The sequence below is a fragment of the Stigmatopora argus genome, chromosome 4, assembly GCF_051989625.1.
Source record: "Stigmatopora argus isolate UIUO_Sarg chromosome 4, RoL_Sarg_1.0, whole genome shotgun sequence".
Classification (NCBI taxonomy): domain Eukaryota; kingdom Metazoa; phylum Chordata; class Actinopteri; order Syngnathiformes; family Syngnathidae; genus Stigmatopora; species Stigmatopora argus.
In genome coordinates, this window is record NC_135390.1 from 10413690 (window position 1) to 10438115 (window position 24426).

General features: G+C 39.3%; 3 protein-coding genes across 7 annotated transcripts; 2 read left to right on the forward strand and 1 right to left on the reverse strand.

The window, feature by feature from the left end:
• Positions 1–785: 785 nt before the first annotated feature.
• nmt2 (N-myristoyltransferase 2) lies at positions 786–9477 on the forward strand. Of its 2 annotated transcripts, none has more exons than XM_077599053.1 (12): positions 786–977; positions 1327–1444; positions 3008–3149; positions 3238–3356; positions 3442–3533; positions 3956–4072; positions 5066–5236; positions 5366–5474; positions 5554–5724; positions 5994–6161; positions 6969–7106; positions 7185–9477. In XM_077599053.1, the coding sequence occupies exons 1-12, from the start codon at positions 865–867 to the stop codon at positions 7203–7205; spliced, it is 1479 nt and encodes a 492-aa protein (XP_077455179.1). In that variant the 5' UTR covers positions 786–864; the 3' UTR covers positions 7206–9477. The 2 variants fall into 2 exon arrangements, with proteins under 2 accessions (XP_077455179.1, XP_077455180.1); XM_077599054.1 differs by having other exon boundaries at positions 3029–3149.
• Positions 9478–9865: 388 nt separating this feature from the next.
• rpp38 (ribonuclease P/MRP 38 subunit) lies at positions 9866–11363 on the reverse strand. Its single transcript, XM_077599055.1, has 2 exons — positions 11259–11363; positions 9866–10951 (listed from the first exon to the last, which is right to left on the reverse strand). The coding sequence occupies exon 2, from the start codon at positions 10941–10943 to the stop codon at positions 10125–10127; it is 819 nt and encodes a 272-aa protein (XP_077455181.1). The 5' UTR covers positions 10944–10951; positions 11259–11363; the 3' UTR covers positions 9866–10124.
• A 382-nt stretch (positions 11364–11745) lies between these two features.
• Positions 11746–23738, forward strand: LOC144073402 (acyl-CoA-binding protein-like). Of its 4 annotated transcripts, XM_077599178.1 has the most exons (18): positions 11746–11943; positions 13165–13282; positions 13354–13416; positions 17291–17415; positions 17495–17676; positions 17767–17891; positions 17995–18103; positions 18650–18743; positions 19395–19520; positions 19600–19701; positions 19784–19867; positions 19941–20048; positions 20932–21062; positions 21623–21746; positions 21816–21894; positions 21954–22047; positions 22113–22232; positions 22882–23738. In XM_077599178.1, exons 1-18 carry the CDS (start codon positions 11932–11934, stop codon positions 23000–23002), a joined length of 1917 nt encoding a protein of 638 aa, XP_077455304.1. In that variant the 5' UTR covers positions 11746–11931; the 3' UTR covers positions 23003–23738. The 4 variants fall into 4 exon arrangements, with proteins under 4 accessions (XP_077455304.1, XP_077455303.1, XP_077455302.1 ...); XM_077599176.1 differs by lacking the exons at positions 11746–11943; positions 13165–13282; positions 13354–13416 and adding exons at positions 14713–14822; positions 15768–15888; XM_077599175.1 differs by lacking the exons at positions 11746–11943; positions 13165–13282; positions 13354–13416 and adding exons at positions 14836–14992; positions 15768–15888.
• The last annotated feature ends 688 nt before the right edge of the window (positions 23739–24426 follow it).

Genomic DNA, 24426 nt, shown 5'->3' on the forward strand with positions numbered 1-24426 from the left:
TGTGTGTTTGTGATAGAGCCAATTGCTGACATGGCCTCATTTTCCACTTTGTGATGTACAAATGGCAATCTATTATTTTGCTAAAACAAAGATTGCACCCGTTTCACAGCAATTTAGAGGTTTAATTTATATGTATCCTTGAATTGAGGTGTAGGAGTATTTGTAATTTAGAGTCAACCATTTAGTAGAAGAGAAATGCTTTTCACATTGGCATGTTGTCACACTTGCTATAAGTCACCCACTAGAGGAAAGACAGTATTTTGAAATACTACCAGCATTGAAATGATTATTCATTCATTTCGGAGTCGCTTATCCTCAAGACTCACGAGTGCTGCGAGGGTGCTGGAGCCTATCCCAGCCAACAATGGGCAGCCTGTCAGCTAATCGCAGGGTATAAGGAGACACCCACTCATACCAAAGCACAATTTTGAGTGATAAATCAGCCTGCCATGCATGGTTTTAGGATGTAGGGGCAATTGGAGTGCCCGGTGAAAACCCACACAGGCCGAGGACATGCAAACTCCACACAGGAAAGCTGGAACTAAGCTGTGGTTGAACCCTCTATCTCAGAACTGTGAGGCCTATCTGCTAACCACCACCACCATCATTGACATGATCAAACTTATAAAAATGTCTAACTTTCTCATAGGTCAGCCAAAAACGATATCCTAATTTTATGAGACGCACCTGTAAGTACCAATAGAAGTCACGATGTTTTTTTAATTTTTGTTTCGCACTACTTCCTTTTGTCCTCTGGGGGGTGCTGTTTCCTTTCGTCGAATTTCTTTTGTTTTTCCGGCGAGTCGCCGCTAGCCGCGATCTCTATCGGACTGCATTCGGTCAGCTTTTTTTTGGTCACCGTTAATGATGGCGGAGGACAGCGAATCCGCCGCCAGCCAGCAGAGCCTTGAGCTGGACGACCAGGATACCTGCGGGATAGACGGGGATAACGAGGAGGAGAACGAGAACGCGCAAGGGTGCGGACGGCCTGTCGCACATCGCACACTTTATGCGTGTGCGCGTATGTTTATGCGTGTGAGCTCGGTGGCTAATGCAGTTAGCCGATAACAAACACAAGCCGAGTACCGATGCGGGAACGTCGTTTCAAACCAACAAGCTCGTTTAAAGTTAGGTTTTCAAAGGGCCACGGCGCCGTCAACTCGAACTACTTGAATATTTGCTACTCGAGCCGGTGTCTTGATTGCCATTCGTTGCTATGGCAGCTAACGTTAGCCCGCTGCCTCCCTGACTCGATGTTGAGCGTACTGATTCGAGTCCATATGTTACTGCAAAAAGAGATGACTAGTCTCATCACTATCACTGCAGGAGTCCCGGAGCAGATTTGGGGGCCAAGAAGAAGAAGAAGAAGCAGAAGAGGAAGAAAGAAAAGCCCAGTTCAGGAGGAGCCAAGTCGGACTCTGCCTCTGATTCTCAGGACATCAAGGTGAACACTCCATCCATTCAGGACCATTTTACATCTAAGACAATTCATTCATTCATTGTCCTCACAAGGCTCGCGGGGGGTGCTGGAGCCTATCCCAGCTCACTCCGGGCACCAGGCCGGGCCGGAGACACGCTGAATTGGTGGCCAGCAATCACAGGGCACAACAAGATAAACAACCATTCACCCTCACACTTATGCCTAGGGGCAATTTAGAGTGTTTAACCACCCTACCGTGCATGTTTTGGGGATGTGGGGGGGAAACCAGAGTACCTGGAGAAAACCCACACAAGCCCGGTTGAGAACCTGCAAACTCCACACAGTGAGGACCGACCTGGGATCGAACCCTCGACCCCAGAACTGTGAGGCCGACGCGCTAACCGCCAGCAACTTTATGTATCATAAAAAATAGGACCACTATTTTTAACCCTTTCAGGTGGGATTCATATTTTTTTTCTAAAATTGCACTTAGGGACCCTCTCAACCATTTAGTTGCCATTGATGGCTATAGACGTCCAATCCATTTTGACTGGGAGAAAACGAATGGACGTACAATGGCACTGAAAGATGATCATTCATCGTTAGTCCTCTATTGGCTCCGTATGTCGTTGTGAATGTCGTGTAATTAGTGAAATAATATGAAAAAATATATTTGGAGTGTTACTTGAGACTGTAGCTAATGGTGTATATTTCCATTTTTTCATTTTAATTAGAAAAAGAGCTTTCATGATCATTTTTCAAATTTATGTAGTTTATACTTGTATAAAAAATATATTTTTTGCTCATATTTAATTTTTTAATCACCAAAAATGTAGTCACTTGCTTGATAAAAAGGTCTTAAAAGTCATCTTTTGCGACCACTGTCCCTGAAAGTGTTAAAAATCAATAATTTTACATTTATTACTTAGCTAAAAGGCCTTTTGGAGGGGCTTCCTCACGTCACAAATATTGTAAACAAATTGGGCTTCCACATTGAATGAAAATTCCATGGGCATAACATTACATTGAAATCGGATTGTTTTTTTTTCCATTGTTGTATTTAACCTAAATTCCAAATAATTATCAACAATTAACATTGAAATTGCACTAATTACAACTGCATACATTAATTTAGGTACCCTTTTCATTTAACTATCATGCGCAAGACATCTTATTTGAACTCTACAAGAATGCTTTGCAAGGATTTTTTTGGTCAATATTCATTTTGTGCATGATTTTAAGTATAAATCTCTTCTTGTCTCCAGAATTCTAAATGTTTATGTATCGCAAATATATTCCGCTAACAGTTCACCATGCATGCCAGTGTACTTGCGACTTCTTACCACCCGACCAAGTGCGGAAGTGCTAAAAATTAGCCATCAGAGCAATCCTAGACATATAGCCAAACAAGCAATCCATTAAGAATGAACTTAATATTGATATTTTTGGAGCATAGTAGAAAGTTGGCGTTTGAAATCTCCCAGGGAAAGGATAAAAGATGTCACGTCTGTAACGTCACTCAAAAAAATGTTCCTCATTGGTCTGTCCTCAGTCTTAAAGCGCGTCATGTCTGTTGTACCTCTTCAGAATCCTGGTTTGCCCCTCCAGAAGCTGCAGGACATCCAAAGAGCCATGGAGTTGCTGTCCTGCCAGGGCCCAGCTAAGAGCATTGACGAGGCAACCAAGCACAAGTACCAGTTCTGGGATACGCAGCCGGTGCCCAAGTTAAGTAAGGGCACTGTATTTCTGTTTTAATGAATGAGCGGTTGACAGAATAGGAAGCAACAGTTGTCAATAAGTCAGTGACCTGTGCGCAGACGAGGTGGTGACGGTTCACGGGCCGATCGAGGCCGACAAAGATAATATCAGGCAGGAGCCGTATTCTTTACCTCAAGGCTTCATGTGGGATACACTGGATCTCAGCAATGCGGATGTAGTGAGTGCGGCTAATGTCTCAAATTGAGAAATGACACGGTTTCACTGGCCATTAAGTCATGAGGTGGTGCTTTGTTTTGTTTTAGCTGAAGGAGCTGTACACGTTGTTAAATGAGAACTACGTGGAGGATGACGATAACATGTTCAGATTCGATTACTCACCGAACTTCCTCAAATGGTAAGCCCTCGCCTCGGTAGCTTTTCTGACTCCTAACAGTTTCCTATTGAGGATAACTTGAAGCGTATGATACATTTTAATATGGATTTGTCCATTTTGGAACCAAACAGTTGAACTGCTTTTTAATGCGGGCGTTCGAATGTTCCTGTTTTGCCTTTCTGGGCCAAAATGAGAACTTTATTCCATCTGGCACAAAAAAGCTCTCCCTTCATATTGAGCCATTTATGCATTTCTTTGCCCCGAAGAATAAAAGCGAAAATCCAGATATTTGACATTTTACCAATAACATTGATTTGCACGCTCATTCAAATGCAAGCGTGGACATTTCAAACAGTCACAAAGCCACAGATTTTCCAGATCAAAATATATTCTATTTAGATGCATGTTTAGCTTTAACATGTATAAAATGTCTTCTTCCTCAGGGCTCTACGTCCGCCTGGCTGGTTACCTCAATGGCACTGTGGAGTGAGAGTGTCTTCAAATAAGAAGCTTGTCGGTTTCATCAGCGCCATTCCTGCAGATATCCGCATTTATCACACGTGAGTATTCATAACTAGCGGATAATTGCACACTCCTATTTGAGTCCCGGCGGAGTTGCAAGTCGTTAGGTTCGAGTCTTAAGCGGTTTCTCCTGTGGGTGGCGAGTTGACTCGAGTCAACAGGTTATGTTAAGTCAAGCCGTTTTTTGCACGGCAACCCGCTCGTAACATAACATAAACAAATTTAAATGAACTTGGATTACGATGCAAACACAAAAATAAGTTTCATCTAACCTTATAATAAACTGAATTCTAATTTTGTTTTAAATTTTTATACGTTTTTTCTCCCAGTTGGCTCTATTTGAGCCGCCTCCACCCTGACTTTCAGATGCAACCTATCGAGGGTTGTTTGCTTTTGTCTTCCCTTCAAAATATTCCCAAAATGATGCACACAAATGGCCTCAGAATAGGATAACGCACAACCACTTGCCAACGAGAAGTAGTATATACTCCTCTCGTATTAGCGATCACTCCGCCATTCGCACTGACTAATGGGGGAAAAAAAACTCTGAAAAAAATGCAACGCTCCGCCCAGTGCTCGTAGAAATATTACACGAGGGAGTTGCGACCAGGAAGACAGTGCCCATGATGTTCTTATGAGCAGCCTCTCGCGTCCGCTGTATGCTCGCATATCAAAATTTGTCTCGTATCTCAAGATAAATATTTGCTCCAAATTTTACTCGTACCTCAAATTGGTCGTATATCGGAGCACTCGTATGTCAGGGCACTCGTATGTCGGGGCACTCGTATGTCGGGGCACTCGTATGTCGAGGTATTGCTGTACTTAAATGCTACTGTACCTTTACACACTCACAAAAAAAATGATACACGATATCCTGCCAATGGTAAGAAGGCAACATTTTAGCTCTAAGCTAATGTGCAAGTTCCACTTACTCAGCTTCGTGAGTCTTCAAGTGTACGCAGCGCAGAAGAGTTCGGGAGTTAATATTAAAGGCCCTGTGGCATATTTTTCACACATTTGTGCTGCTATAGGTCGAAGAGGATGGTGGAAATCAACTTTCTCTGTGTCCATAAGAAGTTGCGCTCAAAGCGTGTGGCGCCAGTGCTTATCAGAGAGATCACGCGACGAGTCAACCTGGAAGGAATATTCCAGGCAGTGTACACGGCAGGTGTGGTGCTGCCTAAACCGGTGTCCACTTGCAGGTAAGCATTCGACCCTTGAGATAACTCCTTCAAACAAACGCAAGATAAATAAAATTAGGCTGCTGATGACCAGTACAACCACTTTATAAGTAAAGCCAGTGATGTACAGTTAAGCATTTTGTCACGCAGGTATTGGCATCGTTCTCTTAACCCCAGAAAGCTGGTAGAAGTCAAGTTCTCCCACCTGAGCAGAAACATGACCCTGCAAAGAACAATGAAACTCTACAGACTACCAGATGTAAAGCCTCCCCTCAGCCCAGCGTCTCCTATTACGAGCGGGATTCACTTAATGCAGCTGCTCATTGGCTCCTCCGCAGAACACCAAGACGGCGGGGCTGCGACCAATGGAGCGGCGCGACATCCGGCAGGTGACCGAGCTTCTTCAGAAGTACTTGCGACGTTTCCAGCTGGCGCCTTCCATGAACGACGAGGAGGTGGCTCACTGGCTCCTACCGCAGGAAAACATCATAGACACTTTCGTTGTTGAGGTAACTGTAATATAATATACAATATTCAATTCTTTTTCTTTTTTTCAAAGCCATGAACAAATGCTACAAACCCTACTAAATAAGTATTTGATTTCCTGCTAAGTTTAAAAGTTTTCATACTCTGAACTGAATTGATTTAGATTTTCAGGCCAGCTATACTTTAACAGCGATAGAAAGCATAACAAATCAAGATGACTCAAAAAAATGCAATATTTGCATGTCGTTCAGGGAAATAAGTATTTGCGTTCACGCCACCACATTTCCCACAGAGTGCCGCTGGCGTCTTGACCGACTTAGTTAGTTTCTACACGTTGCCCTCCACCGTGATGCATCACCCCCTCCACAGGACCTTGAAGGCCGCATATTCCTTCTACAACGTTCACACGCAAACGCCGCTTCTGGACTTAATGAATGATGCACTGATCCTCGCCAAACTGGTAAGTTGACACACCACCAAAATAAAACGTGGCAAAAAGTGTATATCTTACTGACTGATGTCATTATCTTGTCTATATCTACTCAGAAATATAACTAGTGCTCAATCTAGGCTGGTTTACGGACTCGAATAGAAGGCTGTCTAGTATGATGCAGTAATTGAGCCAAAAAAAGAAGGGGGAAAAATAGGATTACGAGAAGAATTTTTTAAATATCAGAAAAAAGTGTAAATACAACTAAAATAAAGCCATACATTGTAATTTTACAAGATTAAAGTTGTAATATTCATGCATTAATTAATTTTCTGAACCGCACAATTTAGTGTCCAATCAGCCTACCATGCATGTGTTTGGAATGTGGGAGGATATCGTAGTACCTACCAAGAGAAAACCCACGCAGGCCTGGGGAGACCATGCAAATTCCACACAGGTGGACCGACCTGGATTCGAACCCAGGACCCCAGAGCCATGAGGCCGCCCTCAAATTGTAATATTACAAGATTAAAATCCTTATGTTACCGCTAACTTAGTAAAATTACCAACTTTACATAGCTCTGAACCGACTCTGTTAAAATTAACAGATAAATTGGGAGTAATAACCAAGTATTATAACTCCTTATATTGATTATAATTGTGATCTGGTATCGCCAGCAATAATATTAAAAATGTCTTTAGAGTCTACTCTAGTCCGCCATGCTGAACACCACCAAAAATCTTGTATGGGAACTAAATAAGAGCCTTCTTGTCTTCCTGGCTAAATCCAGATAGCGTTGAGATTATATACACTAACAGCCTTTTTTTCCTCAACAGAAAGGTTTTGATGTGTTCAATGCCTTGGACCTAATGGAGAATAAAAGCTTTCTGGAGAAGCTCAAGTTTGGTATCGGCGATGGAAATTTACAGTATTACCTCTACAACTGGAAATGCCCTTCAATGGACGCTGATAAGGTCAGTCAGCAAGATTGGAGTATTATTTGTTTTTTAATGTATTTAATTAGTTTTTAAAAATGCAATTCTGTGTTTTAGGTTGGCTTGGTCCTACAGTAGCCCTCTGCCTTTGTGGTTGCTATACATGCGCACACACACATACATACACACACAATCTCACTCAATGAGGACACAAAGTCTGGCCAATATGTACCCTGCACACACGGGTCACTTAAGCCAGACAACTGTGGGAAGAGAACTTTGTTACCAGGAAGATTATTTTTTTCCCCCCCAAATGCATTTTTTCCAACTCACCTTGAAGTGGGAAAAAATGAATATGTTAATAATACAACAAAAAAAACCAGTTGAAATCTTCAACATTCTGAACGTGAACGTCATGTTATGCCTGAGACGTCCGCTCACATTTGAAACAAAGCAGTGGGGCATGCAAGGAAATCACCGGCAACGAGTAATCGCGACGACAAATGAGTGACTATTTTTTTCGTTTTCTTCTTTTTTGGAAGTTTTTTTTTGTCCTTTCATACAAATGCGCCTCACCAATAGAGGGCTGTTCATGCTGTGCATATCATCCCTCTGCCAGGTACTTTGATTTATTCTCTTCTAAGTTCATACACTTGTACGCTGTCATACAGCCATAAAACCAAGTGGTGTATTGACATTTTTTTCTTATTCAAAAATGAACTCAATGGCTGCCTATTTCCGTAAGTGGCAGCCAATGAGTTGAATTACCTTTACAGCATGATGCCATGCACTCTGTGGAGGATTTGTCGTTTTCTTTAAATGAAGAATGTATTACAAAAAAAAACGAAGCACAATTTTTTCAGTTGAGAAAATGTCCGTAGGGTGTTTCGTCATTGAAAATCTGCTTTGGTACTTCGAAGTCTGAAAGTAAGCTGCTACCATGTTACAGTGCTTTGGGTGGAAAACACATAGGACAAATATCAATATCCGGTATATTCGCTATTTCCAAAATGTTGGGACTATTGGTCTTTTTTGCTGAGATTTCACTATATTTTAAATTAGCATCCAGAAGCCTAATATCCCCAATTTTTTGTTACCAAGTGTGAAGTATAATTTCGTATGTTTAGAATGAACTTGGAGGTCTCACTCAAACCATTTATTTTACATACAAGTGCATCTTTTCAACCAAAATCAGTGTAGCAATTACTTTTAGTTATCTAAATAAAAATTGACAGCAACATACATTTACTCTGGTTATGACCTCTAGTATCACTGAATTGTTTTTTTAATTCATATTTTGAAATGTCATATTTAACACATTGCCTGCCAATGATAATGATAGACATCTGATTACTTTAAATTTGGGAGGTGAAGGTGACAAGTTAAAACACAATGAAAGCCATTAAAAATGAGGGAGTCATACAAAGAAAGTTATTAGCAAAACAGCAAATTCTGTCTTCCTGTTGTGGTTGATACAATATTGAGTCTTGCGGGGGGGAAAGAGCTTTTAGTTCAGTCAAAATAAGCTGCTAATAAGCATTTCTTTATTTTTATTTTCTTGTCATTTTCTTTGTAAATGTGACGGCAATTGCATTCCATGTTTAATGATTCATTCCACAGAGAGAATGTCTGGAAAAAATAACCCACGTATTTGCCCATGTCGCTTTCTACTCATATTGTCCGAAAGAAATCTACTGTATTTTTATTTTTAGTCGTGGGGTGCAGATAAGATGCATGAGGATCGTTCTGTATCATTTATAACCGGACAGTTGTCCTCATTACCGAAGTCGACACGGGGCAACTAGAGAACTGTGATATTATTTGGTCAATCATGCTGTTCATTTTAAGGTCGTTTTTTCTGTGTTTTCTGTTCTCAACTCCGGTAATGTTGATGTTGTCTTATTGCGTGCTTTTCCTCTCCTCCCTTTACAAAAGATGAAGAAAGCACAGTTTGCTTGGGTCAATTTCAAAACTTTTTTTGTTTTTTCAGATTTAGAAGTTAAACTTTACGTAAGTCGCATTCACCAAGATGGCCGAACTTTTTACGTACCATATTCTGACACTGGTTGTGTCTCCAAAATGTGTGAATGTTGCTACGGTGATTGTAGTATCAATGTTACTAGCCATTCTCTTTTTAGTGACACCTCCACCCCAAGAATTTGCCTTATTTGGATTTTTTGTTTTTGTTTCCCGAGTTTGATGGCATGGGTTATTACACATACAGCTTTATCAAAATGAAGAACAATATTTTTATTCAAATCCATTGTAAGCTGTGAAAAAGGCTGACAGAACTTGTACCAGCATCATTTTAGACCATATGACAACCATGCAGTTAACAATCTGTTTCAACAAATGCCGCCAATACCAGCATGGATATTTGAATAAATTCACATGAAAAAAGAAGCCTGAACTGACTGTTTATCTTTTGCATTTTTGGACAGGCTTTGGTGTAACATGACCTCTGATGTAACAACAAATGGAATGCCTGTTTATCCATTGTGGAGGTGATTATATATAACAGCAGAAAGTTGGTGGAATGGTTTTATTAATTTTTTACACTCCTACTCCAATGAATATTGGCACCAAATATCTGTTATTGGCCTCCTAACTACTAGTAATCGGTCCTGAAAAACCCATATCGGTCGATCTCTAAATCTCATGATCGGAAATGCAGCCCGATCAAGTAAAAAAATAAAAAAATAATGGTTTTAATGGTGTTTTTTATTTTCAAGAATTAACTCATTTGGCTGCTATCTGGACAATTATTGCTTTAAAGCGGTATTGAACTTACGAAACAGTTTGATGTTTGGCAGAGTGAACATTTATTGAAAATAGTCCATTCATTTAATAGTGACTCACTTAAATGTCCCAAATGGAACCAAAGAAAAATACATTTTGTATTAAGAAATACACACTTTTGCATTCCTGTAATAAACATTACAGAAGAGTACAATGATTTAATTGACTAAGTCAAATATGCAGATATACATTCTTTATCCTCTGTGAAAACAAATATTTCTGATTGCCTACAGTAGTGAAAAAAAATAGAAATGAATGTTACTTGGTTTTCTTCTGAAATTGATTTCTTTTTTTCTTGGCTGGGTTCGCTACAATTTTTTTCACATTTAGGGGTTGCAGTGTAGGATTTGAGGAAGACTCTTGGACGTCAACCTCAGGCTCCAGGTTCCTTTTCTTGCCTTTCCTCTTTTCCACCTTCTCTTCTTTTGCAGTATCCGTGCGTAGCAATCCGACACCGGGTAACAAACCGTGTAGCCAAGCGCCATTGATCGAGGGTACCTTTGGTAGGATGGCTTCCACAGTGTCCGCGAACACCTCATGGTCACCCGGGAGAACGCCGCGCCTGAAACCCAAAGCCAGGACGCTCTTGAGGCCCAACACCTTCGTCACAAACTCACTCAGCCTGGCAACCTGGCATGCGGGGACGCCTCTGCTTACACTTAGCCCAATCAGGTGGTCGGTCATGTGTTTGGGGTTGACCGACGTGCACACCAGCACTAATTGGAGTACATTCCTTTCAAGTGCTTTGGTGACCTCGTTGATGCCCAGTGCGAGTTGTCGCCTGGCAGTCACGTCCGTCCAGCCTCCTTTGGGCAAATCCTCTGCCTTATTGGCGTCAGATACCGAGGCAGACGGGGGTGCCGGCGCTTGTTTTTTTCTCCAAGGTCGAAACACCTTTACCTCTTTTTTCTGAAGCCCTATGGAAGTGAATTTATGTTGTAAAGTGTTCAGGATGAAAGTCGTGTCATCGTGGGAAACTTTGTTCCAGTTTGGCATCAAAGGGGAGGTGAATAACATCTTGAACCGAATGGGGTTTTTGCCATCCTTTTTCTTTTTACTCTTCAATGGGGTGTCCATTTGGTCCACTGCAATAAAGAAAATAATGTCTTAATGGAATCCAAACAAGCATTAGCCAAATTTGAGTATCATACATAAGAACGATGCTTCATACAATACGCAAAATGTTCAAGTGCCATAAAATAATGTCATAGGTAACGTGGATTTAACATGAAGGTTGGCCCGAAATTAGGTATACGTACATTTAGTGACAGTCACAATATTTTATCTATAGTACAAATTGAGCCAAACACTTCTCACTAGGTATGCTCTACTGCCAATTAACAACTAAATTCAGACAAACGGACACAGAAATAACAGTTAGAATGGTTTTACCTAAAGGTTACCACAAATCTGTGTAGTTTTGTGCTTTAGTTTCCGATTTATTCCAATGCTGTGTTCTCTTTTCAAAACACGAGTGGAATACGGGGCGCCGCCATCTTTTTTAAACGTCTGAAAACTTTATTTAAAAGAAATACATAAACACTGTCGAAGTTTGTTAAAAGGACAGCCTCCTTGCAGATAAGCAACGTAAAAAATAAAGTAAGAAATAAAACACCAATATTTTCCTTTTTATTAAATGAAACAATCTTTTTCCGTGGGATTTTTTTCATTTTTCAAATATATTTAAATCGTTTAGATCTGAAAACAGCCCTCTTCCTTCCCTTTATGTTTACAACTACCCTTATTTTTTTACACACATTTTTTTACTTTTCCTAATATGATTTTGAAAAAATAATAATATTTTTTTTTCACCTCAGAATGTCAAGGAGTAAATTCCATCAACGGTCTGAGGACTTTCACTCTGACGTGTTACGTTCTCGGTATGCGCATGTGCCATCTTCGAGCGACCAATCAACTTCTCCGTAGACCCCTGGTCCCGCCCTTCCTTTCAGGCCTCTTCGAAGCACCATTCTGCCTTTGAACCGTTGTTTTTGCAATAACGGATCTACCCACACGACCGACTTAAAAGAACCACGGCGGAGCAGCGGGGATATCTTCATCAAAAATGACTTCTGTGGTAATATGTCATTACTTTTCTTGTGCTTTGAACCTATAAATGATCACCGATTTTGAGTGTGTTATCACGCGATCCCATCCTGTTCATCTTTGACTGACATACTGTATTACACTTCTCCTTACATTTTAAGAACATGCCGCAAATGACTGGACGCTGCGCCCATTCAACTGTTAATTTGCCTGTCCTATTTTGATCACTTTGAATGGTCACAAGGTTGGAGACACATCAGTTAATATGTGGAAATAATAGGGTTTCCCAAACTTGGGGTCAGGGTAAAAAAACATGTTTTTTTAAGCCTTTCATGCAGAAATTATTATCCCCTCCCCCACATGCGTCTTTATTAAATTATACAGGGCAGGGGTCTCAAAGACCCAATTGCAACAAAGTTTGCGGCCCCCATTTGACACCCAGTTGCCTGCATTTGCAATGAGCAGGAAAAAAATCAAATCATTTGAAAACAAATTAATTTTAATTTATCAGATATCAGAATTGATTGATATTTCAAAAAAACTTAGAAAGCGTGATAAAAATATAAAAACTATAAACTAAATGAAATAAAATGTATTTTTTTTAAATACATTAAGACAAATAGTGATGTATGAAAAAGGGGGAAAAATGTGTATTTTGCTCTTGGAACTTTATTCATTTCATTTGTTTTATGCCCATATTTGGCTTAACGCTTTGGTTGCATTTGATGGCAATAGATTCAGTAAAAATATGCAAAAGAATGTTAGAATTAAATGACAAATAATATTTTAGTATTAAAGTGAGCTCTGTTGCATTCTCCGCCTGTAGAATTACGGATGTATGTTTGTAAGGAAGGATGAAAGTGAGCATGATGGATAGAAGGAAAGATACGTTAAAAAATAAGTTAAAAGAATCCAGTGAAAAGAAAAACATTGAAATATGCAGTAATAGCATGAAAACATTGGAAACCCTATTTTGTCCCACCCCTTGAAAAAAAAATCAAACGGAGCTGACAAAGTTTGGGAAACCTTGCTTCAGACATTTGTATTTTTCCATCTTGCGGTGTCCTAGTTTTTTTGGTAGAGTAGAAGTAGGAACAAAAGCGGCAGTCTTGCATAAATGCCTATTGTTTAGCCCCTTGTGGTATTCTAATAGGTTACCAAGTTCACTCCCAGTACTATGTGTCCTCAGTTCTTCATCGCTCTTGTTATCGGTTAATAATCAATAGTGATAGCTGTCTTTTATGACCTGCAGGCTGAGTTTGAAAAGGCGGCGGAAGACGTGAAAACCCTGACAACAAGGCCGTCAGACCAAGAGTTGCTGGACCTCTATGGCTTGTACAAGCAGGCAACTGTGGGAGAGATCAACACGGGTAAAATAAGTGATGTGATGGTGAATTAGAATTTATCCTCATTTAATAGCATGTGATTTCATCTTGTCCAGAAAGGCCGGGCTTGTTCGACATGAAGGGAAAAGCCAAGTGGGATGCGTGGAACTCAAGGAAAGGTAGCAAAGATGCAAATAAAATGGTAAATAGTATGGCAATTTAATACTTTTGAATTTGTCATGTTTTTCAGGAACGTCCAAAGAAGACGCCATGTCCGCCTACGTCAAACTCGCCAAGGAGCTCATTAGCAAATTGGGTTAATGGAGGGAAAGCTAGCATGATGTGCTAAATTAAAGACTAAAATGAAGCTGCTATTACAAAGAATAAACCATTATAGTCATGAACATTTTTAAATGTTCTGTTTTGAAGAAAGCTTCTCTCCATGGAAATTTGTGTAGCCACTAAATTACCAATCCATGTTTGGTCATATGTGAATTTTAACCTGCTAATGTGCATTAAACGTCCTGTCATCGGTTAATTTAATCAAGCTTTTCATCCTTTTTAGTACAAAAAGTCTGAAATACTCGCATTAAGGAGTACATTTATGTTCTTGATTTCAAAATAAAACATTTGCACTGTCTAACATATCATTTTAAGTATGGTATTATTTTCCTTAGTTTGATGATGTGGTACTTTGCTTTGGATCGGGATTCTTTTCTAGATGGGATTTACATAAAACAATAGTACAACATTATATATGGAAAAAAAACGTTAAGAAAGGCTAAATTTCTACTTTCTTTATTTTTTTAAACGAAATTCATGAGCACAAGCACATACCTTTCATACAATAATGTATGATATGTGGAATATACCCAAAAATATATGTTGCACATTTTTTCTTTGTTCTCTTTTTCTGAGATAGTCTACCTCAGCAGTTTGACAAATAGCACATGTATCTAATCGTATACAATCTATACTATAGATTGTATTTATAGATAATACCAGTTGTATCCTGATGCTGTCAAATTGACACAATCAGAAAAGACTGCAACAATAGTTATGAATGCATGCAGAATTTTCTTCCAAAATGCACATAAAATAACAATGTTGAAAAACATTGATATATACATTTTACGCCGGATGTCTTGAAGTAGAGTAGGCAGTGTAACTAAACTGGCCATCTTGCAACAGAAAATCCTTACCATACGTACACTTGCTGGATTCCAGATTGATTTAATAACAGCATGTTTATAGCAAGGTTTGTAAGGTTTTAATAATTCAGGTATGTTGGATATTAAAAAAAATATTTTAAATATGTAATAAATGTTCTACATCTATAAAGTCAATGAAAAAGCAAGCAATGAGAAATTTTGCAATTGATCATTTTATAGCAGTATAATGTAATAAATAGTACGTGTAGAATGGCTCCGTCTTAAGATGGCCGACAAGTGACAACGTCCTTCCCTTGGCTCGCAGCGCGTATGAAACATCTAGCTTTAAATACATCTCTATGGAATAAAGTGCATTTATCGCTTGGCACCTGTTCAATCTGTAATCATTCGAATGAATTCGCTGGGAATGTAGGGTAAGTACTAGACTGATGCGCATGCGCAGTGACCTTATCCGTTGCTGCACAAGGGGCACTCGGTTAAAGGTGAACAGAGGCAATAGTAAACAGTAAACTACGAAATTGTAAACTGGCCAAAAGTATTCGTTTTGTCTTGCGAGGAGCCGGTGTCAACTTACAATCTGAAGGTGAGCTGACCTTTAGGAAATACTTGTGCAAATTTTGTACACAACTGGACCCAAACAATATGCTAGCCAGACTAGTTCAACTTACTACAAAATTTGCAGAATAGACCAAATGCACTTTTAATTTCTACGTTACCGTTTTTAAAGTGTTTAGTGATTGCACCGTTGACGTAGTTTTAAATCCTACGACTCTTCAAAATACTGCGATTCTAGCAAAAATCAAGTACTCACTTTTATGTAAACCTGCCTTACTCATGCTACACTTTACAAGTGTTACGTTAGCTAAGGATTACATTCTACATTTAGAAATTGTTAGAAATCGTGGCTGTTTCAAACGAGCCACGCGAGTGTCAATGGCTGTTACAGCGCATTTCTCTTGCAGTGTGCCGCGGCAACGCATACAGTGTCCTCGACTGTGTGAGGAAGGTGTGAAGTTATGTGTTATGTGTCATGTTCCACTTAAATTTTTAAATTTTTTTTATTATTATTATTTTATTTTATTTATTTTATTTTATTTATTTTATTTATTATTCTTATTTTTTTATCCTTGTGAATCTTTGTATTTTATGTCTTGCAATGCTATTAAGTGAATAAATCATACATTAAGAAATTGTTTTTAATTGCTTTACCTCAAAAAGTCGCTCTATTTTTGTTTTGTTTTTGTCTTTATACATATTTAAATGGGGCGAGTCATTGGTGACTCTTATGATTGATTTATGCTGTCTTTCTTCTCTTTATTTCTTTGAAGTCACTGATTTTAGTTTTGTGTTTTTTTCAGGCCGGACAATAAAAAATGTTGCCAAAATCAGTGCTCGAGAAGACCTTCCAGTATCAAAGCAGCCTACCTCCCCTGCCTGTTCCACCACTAGAGGGCACCCTCTCCAAGTATCTGGATGCAGGTGACAGAAATTCACATTTTGTGCCCCATATCTCTCCAAATACACATACAATCTCCTCAGATTCATTACAAAAAGAAACTGCACAATCTCCTGAGATTCATTACAAAAAGAAACTGCATTCATAATGAAAATGTAATCTGGTGTCCTTCTCTTATAAGCACAAAAAACAACAATACATGACAAACAGATCGCATTAATCTGTAGTGAAATATACAAATACATTCACTACAGAGATTCTACACCGGAACTCACTTTTCAATTGTCCCTTTAATTAACATTTCTGGCTGTATGTAATGATGCAAGATAATACTATATCGACATCTATGTAATATCACATTATACTTGTATAATGACAATAAAAGCGTTCAATTCTTCAATATCTATTTTAAACATACAGTCGTACCTCTACTTACGAAATTAATTAGGCCCAGAACTTTTTTTGTAACTTGAAAATTTGTAAGTAGAGGTGTACTTTATATGTAAATTCTCTAATTCGTTCCACGGTCCTCACACAACTAACAACTAAACCCTTTAAAATTTGTCAAAATTGCCGATTTTTATTTTATAAAAGATGTGAGGAAACAGAAATGAGAGAAAATGATAAGGAAAGGATTTATTAATGTCTTAAAATAAATAAAATTATGAAAACATGCCTGCACCGCTGAAATAGTGCCCTACACGGCCGTTATTATGGGAGACGTAATAACCGTGTTTTTCCGCCAGATGGCGGCAAGAGGCCATTCTACCAGGCCCGAAAGCGGTCCACTTTGAGGCCGACGCGCTAATCGCTCGCCCACCAGGCCGCCCCATTGAAATTGTGTGCGTGATTAAATTTAGGAACTACAAAAGAAAAAGGAAAAAAAACTCCGCTGTTATCATAACTGTAAGGAAATGCAAGTAGGCTATAAAGCCTTGTTGCTACATAGAGATGTCTAGCCGTTATCCTGTGGTGGTTTGCTCGTGTATGGAAGCTGAAAGAGGAAATGAAAGTTTTTCTGACCAAAAAAGTGGGATAATTCCATCTTGTATTAAAGTGATGATGTTCTAGACTGGCATGTCTGGCTGATCGTTGATCATTAAAATTACATACTTTATTAGACACACCATTTTTGTTTAAAACGACTAAAATTGTTTGTTGACCCCTCCGCTAAAGTGCAATAGATGCTGTGCTTAAGCTTCTTGTTCAATGGAATTTTTCAAAATTTGTTGCGGGCCAATAAAAACCAAGCGGTGGGTCTTGTCTTCTGTGACCAGGATTTTCATTTCGGCACATTTCCAAAGAGATGTTTTCCGTCCAAATATTTTCTCTGCTGATGTGTGACGACATACGTGCAATTATTGTCAACGTGTAAACAATTCCTACTTGAACGACACACATTTATTTGCCTTTCTTTGTCACCAGTGCGCCCTTTTGCATCCGACGAGGAGTTTAAAGCTACAGTGGATATCGTGCGGACGTTTCAAGCGGGAATTGGCAAAGAACTTCAACACAAACTACTCCAAAGAGCCCAAACTAAGAGGAATTGGGTTTGTTTGACTTGAATTCTAATGTTGCCTGAAACTTCCATTGAATGAATCAACTCAATATGTTTTTTAACTCCTCTAGCTGGAAGATTGGTGGTTAGACAGCGCATACCTGGAGGTGCGCATCCCCTCTCAGCTCCACGTAAACTTCGCTGGCCCGGCCCCTTATTTGGAGCACTGCTGGCCTCCCGCGGAAGGAACTCAAGTGGACAGGGCAAGCATCAGCGTTTGGCACACGCTGCAGTATTGGAATCTCATTTACAAGTGGGATACAGCAAGTACTCAGGCAAACGAGTTCATTGTTGATATGATGCTTAAAGAAATGTTGTTTGTTGGGTCCGTATGTGCTTTTAGAGAGAAAATGGCTCCTCAGAAAGCAGGTAAAATGGTGTTGGATATGGATCAGTTCAGAATGCTCTTCTGCACTTGTAAAGTACCTGGAATTGAAAAAGATGCCATCCACAACTATTTCAAGACGGGTACAGTACATGTATCATTTGTCAACCTAATATTGGCGAACTTCTATGGGAAATGGATTTTTCAAAGATTACACTTGTGGTGTGTTCGGCTGTTTTCTCACAGAACGAGAGGGCCACTGCCCTTCACATCTGGTTGTGATGTGCCGTGGACGGATTTTCACGTTTGATGCGCTTTGCGATGGACAAATCCTTACACCACCAGAGCTCCTCAGGTGCAACCACCACTCATTTAAGTCATTGGCTGCCCTAGACAGCACTGGACGGCCAATACATTTTGACTGGGAAATGCTGTCAGCGAATGATCGTGCCTTGCACAAATATTTTAACATCATTTGACACATTTAAAATAATGTCATATTTGTTTTATCGTCTCCTCTTACCCAACCACACCCCCTTTTTTTAAAAGTAAATTTTCTTTTACCAGGGTCCTTTTAAAATGACATGATCAGATCCCTAAAAAGTACTATTTCTTTTTTTTTAATTAGTATTTGTTGCAAAGATTTTAGATGAGATTAGATTCAATTATAACTTTATTTCATCCCGTATTCAGGAAATTTTCTTGGTTGCAGTAGCAAGACAGTAGCAAGCACAGACACAGAAGACATTGTAGACCTAGGTAAAAAAAAAAACTGGAGCCACACACAGGAAGTTTCTTAGGTGGTGCACAATAGACACGATGCGACTATACAGTAATAAATCAGGACCACATTAGCAGAAAAAAGCAAAAAAATGTCCCCTCTTCGGATTGACCTTTGCAGGCAGCTGAGCTACATAAAAGAGTGTTGTACGAGCCAGCCAGATGGCCATGGAGTTGCTGCTCTGACCACTGACCAAAGGACTCGATGGGCAAAGGTTTGGAGATTTTAAAATATATTCTTCACTACCTAAAGGTGCATGAGATGCTATCTAATTTAATACAAGGAGTGCTCGGTTCTGACCGATTTTTGATCCTATACTAGCGATGTTAAGTGAATTTCTGCCTAATTTGGATTTCAGTGTTAAAGTCCAAATTTACGTCAAAAGATATTTTAAAATGAGAAAAGTAAGATGCTGTCGTTACCATTATTGTTGAAATATAGATGGAGAGTTGGGGTTTTCGATGATTTATTTGCAAGCGAAAGCGGGGAACATTGAAAACAAACCCACCCCACCCTTTCTCATACCAGTCAGAAACATGGTGTGTTTTCATTTTCATCTGAATGCTGCATATCTTTAGCAATGCGTGTCCAAGTCTCGCTAATTTCTGCTTTTCTTTGGTTGAAACTAGAAGACTTCTTTGTGGCCAAAATGTGAAATAAGGAGGGAAAAAAGACAATCCCGTTGCACAAACACAGACAAGCGCTATGCGTTAGCTAAGCTGAAACTAAGGCCAGGGAACTTGGAAACAGGCGAGGGCCGTCATAGGTTGAGGACATCGTAACCTGAGGACATCCTGTACTTTTTTTGATGACGTTTGAAGTTGAAATTGTGTCAAAACTGAATTGTGTCCACCAATTTGTGCAGGCCAGAGAACACCTCATTAGCATTGACCCCCACAATGAAACCATCCTGGAGACCATCCAGAGCAGCCTCTTCATAATATCTTTAGACGACGCCAAGCCGTATTCCTCTGCCGAGAACTACACAAATGTACGCAATTGTGTTTCAAAAGGTGTTTCTTTTTTATTTTAATGAGCACTTAGCATTATTGTGTTGCTTTTCAATGCAGATTGCTGTGGAAGCGCTCAAAGGAAATCCTACGAATCGCTGGGGAGACAAGTCTTACAACTCACTTGTGTTCTCCGACGGTACTTTCGGATCCAATTGTGACGTGAGGACAACGTTTATTTGGTTTAATGAGCCTCCAAGATCAGATAGAGAAGACGATGCTAACAGTTGACATTGTTTTGCAGCATTCGCCGTATGACGCTATGATCATGGTCTCCATGTGCTGGTATGTTGACCAGCAACTTAAAGCAACGGGGGGCAAATGGAGGGTAAGACATTTGATATTTGGCCGTATTCGAATTTTCATTTAATCCCTTTTTTAACATGGGCTATAATATTCAGGGCTCGGACAGAGTGCGACCAATGGCTTTGCCTGAAGAGCTCGTTTTTAATGTGGATCAAAAGGTCCTGAGGGACATTAGTGAAGCCAAACGCCAATATCTGGACAAGGTTAGTCAATATTATATCTAGATGATGTTTTTTTGTATATTACATGAGATGGTATGGGATTAAAATAACATTATTTTTTCAAACAACTATGTTTTTCTGTGAAGAATTAAAATGTGACATTCAGTCTCTTAACCTAATCCATCAATCTTAATCCGTTTTCACCTGGCAGATGAATGTTTGTTCATTTGCCCCTCAGGGTCGAGATAAATTGGATTTAAATTGGATGTCTGTATCCATCAAAGGCAGGCAATCAGTTAAATACTATAAAAAGAAAACCTTAGATTAATTTAGAGTGTTACATGAGACCATAGTAGTGTGTATTTCTTATATTTATTTTATTTTAATTATATTATTTAATTTAGTTTTTCTTAACATTATTATAAATTGTCCTAAATTATAATATTAAAAAAATAATTAATGGGCAATAATATTAAGAAAATCAATGTTTTATTAAGAAATAATTTGGGGTGTCCCTTGCCTATTGCACGTAGTTGGCTGGCACCCCCGCGACCCTTGTGAGGAACAGCAGATTGGAAAATAAATAAATCAATGAAAAAAATCATGTATTAGTTCATCATATGTATGCAAAAATACTCACTTGCCTTATAAAGGATTAAAGGTCTTAAATTTAACAAATGAATTATCAATAATAATAATTACCCCAAAATAGTAGTTCTTTCGTGTCAACTTTTGAATAGCTGACCTTTGTCCTTGAAACGGTTAAAGCCAAAAGCAGATATCTTCGCGGTTAGATCTCCAATTCATCTTAACTGAGAATGAGTGGCTGGCGGTGAATGATTGCGCAACTTTTCAACTTCTAAAAAGCCTTTAATGTTACTTACATAACTGTTGTTTAATTCTGCATATTTTGTCCACCTTACAGGCGCAGGACCTCCAGATTGTGTGTCACGCCTTCACTGGGTTTGGAAAATCAGCCATCAAAAAGAAGAATCTGCACCCTGATACATTTGTTCAGCTGGCAATGCAGCTGAGCTACTACCGCATGCATAAGAGGTACCCTATTTTCTCGCATATAAGCCGCATTTGTAACTCCCAAAAAATTATGAGTGAATCGCGCACAAGATTTACAGCGTTGCTATACTCTTTTTCAGCAGTAGATGTCGGCAAATTAACATTTACTATTTGTTTGTTATTTTCTGTTTTGCAATAAGAAAACAACAATTACTGGATGAATGACTAACTTCTGTAATAATGTGATTTTGATTCATACAGTATCTCAGAAATACCACGTGCAATGATTTTTCTTAAGATTTTTCCTTCAAACTAACACATTTGTACTCCCTATTAAAACCATGAATATGAAGGTGAACATTGTGAATCGAGGGGCGGCTTATACGCGAGAAATTGTCTAATTCAACGATTTTAAGGCAATTTTAAGGGTGCGGCTTATATGCGCGGGCAGCTTATATGTGAGAAAATATGGTATCTATCACCTAAAAATGGGTATATGTCAGAAAACTTGGGTCACACGGGCTGTATGTTATCTGTTATACAATAACAACCGCTTCGAATGCCTGAAATATTTCCTGTGAACATTTGCTCTCGCATCTCAGAGCGGGGAGTTGCTACGAAACGGCGATGACTCGGAGGTTCTACCACGGCAGGACGGAGACCATGCGGCCTTGCACTAGTGAAGCGCTCACCTGGTGTAAAGCCATGATGGACCCCGCCTGCGAGGTCAGGGAGATCCGCGTGACCCTAAAGCGTTTGTGACCGGTTCATCTGAGCTGCTTATTATCTCCCCAGATTCACGATAAAAGGAAAGCCTTGCTGCAAGCCTTCGACAAACACAATAAGTTGATGGCGGAAGGCCAAGAGGGCAAAGGTAGCCGTCAAACTCGTTGGCCCCAACTTGTCCATTTCTAGCTGTGGTTTTGTCACCAGGTTTTGACAGGCATCTTCTTGGACTTTACCTCATCGCCAAAGAGGCAGGATATCAGACTCCTGCGCTCTACACAGACCCGCTCTACACAAAGAGGTCAGCAACTACTTTTAAATGAGACGTATTTCAGGAAATGAGTCATTTGTCGTTTGCACTCGCAGCGGCGGTGGCGGGAACTTTGTGCTCTCGTCCAGTTTGGTGGGCTACACCTCAGTCCTCGGCGCCGTCGCTCCTTTGGTTCACCACGGCTACGGCTTCTTCTACCGCATCAATGAGGACAGGTATCGGTGTTTAGTTGGTGTCCCTCATTGACAGTCCATTGCAGAGCACATTTAATAATTTTTTTGGGGGGGTCAATGCGGCCTATGAAAATGGAAAGGCAAGAAAACCTGATCTCAGTTAAGTAAGGCCTCTTCACACAAATATGAGGCCTGCGCCGTTCAAAAAGGACTTTCAAACTTTCCGCCCAACGGAAATACTCAAATCTTGAAGTGGTTTAAGTCAAAGTGTCGCTCACCAAAGACAATCATTTTAAAATTTTCATGGAGTTGACAAATAAGCTAAATTGAGCTTTTTCATGTCTTTCTTATAATCTGGCAGGAGGCTAACGATTGCACGAAAAGGAAAATAGGATGACGGTCATAGAAGGAAATTATATTATTAATGCCGATATTTGTATTTTACTTAAAATTTGAAGTTTTGGATCAAAACTTGCAAATGTAAGAGCAACACGACATTTCAAGTTCTACTATTTTTTTAAATAGTTTCTTATTCTGTAGTTTAAAGAGAAGACTTGGATAAATTGTTCCTACAAGGAACAAAAGATATTTACCTACAAAAAAAACGACTATTTTACGCCCAGTTTGTGATGTTGGTAAATTTTCAATAGGATTTTTTTCTTCCCTTTCTTGCATTTCTTTCCCGTTGCAGGATTGTGATCTCGGTCTCGGCTTGGAATTCTTGCCGTGAAACAGACGCCACAACCTTGTTCAATCATTTCTCCAACTCAATGCATGACATTTTTCACCTGGCGACCACGTCTCAGCTTTAAATATTCGCACTAAGAGACAGAGAAGCTCTTTATAGGAGGATCTTTTATAGCCTAGCTTACATTTCATTTTTCTTGTCGATTGTGCGATCATATTGTTGAGGCCTGATTAAACATTTTTTCAAATTCCCATCGAAAGTGATAGCGAAAAAGGAAAAAAAATAGCCGTGGGCCATCAGGAGTTGAGACGTTAAATTGTTATATGTCGGACATTTTTGTCACGTCTTTGCTGTCCACCATGATTTTTTGTCACTTTTTGGTGAACCCCTTACCGCCACCCTCGGCAATATGTCGACAAATATCTTCTTATTAGCTGACTTTTCTGATTCCTTTCCCTAAAATTTAATACACAACAGAGCATTTGCTCTCAGCACCAATCAATGCAAGTCTTATTTTATTTTGTCATCTTTAAATGTTGTTCAAAGGAATATTGTTTGTTAGTTTTAGTTCTGAAATAGTAAACTAAGTACTGAGAATGCCCACGTATTATGATTTTTCTCTTCAAAGGCCTTAAACTCTTGCACGCCGATACTAAACGACATTCCACTGACGTCCCAGGAAAGGTGGGTGGCTATTTAGTATTCACGAACTCACCTGATGGGCATTTTCAGAATAGACGTTTATAATATATTATTCTGTGTAGTATTATATTATTTTACTGTTAAATTCTGATCAATTAGCAATTTCAATGTATTTTTGCAACTACTGCTTTATGAATGAAGAAGTATTTGAAACAGTTTCAGTTTTGTGTTACTGTTGTTGACAATTCCACTGCGTAATTATTATTATTTTTGCTTGAGACCATTATTTGATGAATTGGCTAAGATTGTTTTAGTTAACCTTGATTCAAATCCTGGCCTTAACCTAACTGAATGCATAATTTACACATGATCCAATATGAGAATACAGATATGTAAGTGTAGAAAAGCAATGCAGGGTTGTATGCGGCAACCAAAAAAGTTTATTTACAAACAAAATAAGATCTTACAACAAGACATCGACCCTGACAGAAACTAAATTCAGACAGCAAACCTCTCAACAAAGCCAAAGAGGACAAAACAAGCCAGCAAGGTGCTGCTTTGCCCATCATATAGTAGTCTTTCATAATCATTGTACACAAATAATAACCCTTCAAATGTTCAAAACCACAATCAGGTCATTCAAGGCTGTGACAAACTTGGGAAATTCTTCGACAACATTCAGTGAATTAGTGCTTCCTGAATCTTCTCATTTCCTCTCACGGCCCATCTGAGTGTTGACGAGCATGTGGTAGGTAGATTCGTTTTTTGGCAAGCAGCTGCTGATGTGTCCCTTGTTCAACCACTACCCCCCCCCCTTCAAAAACAGCAATGCAGTCTGCGGTTTGGACAGTGGACAGACAATGCGCTACAAGAATACACATCCTGTCCTTCCTGGCTATGTCCAAG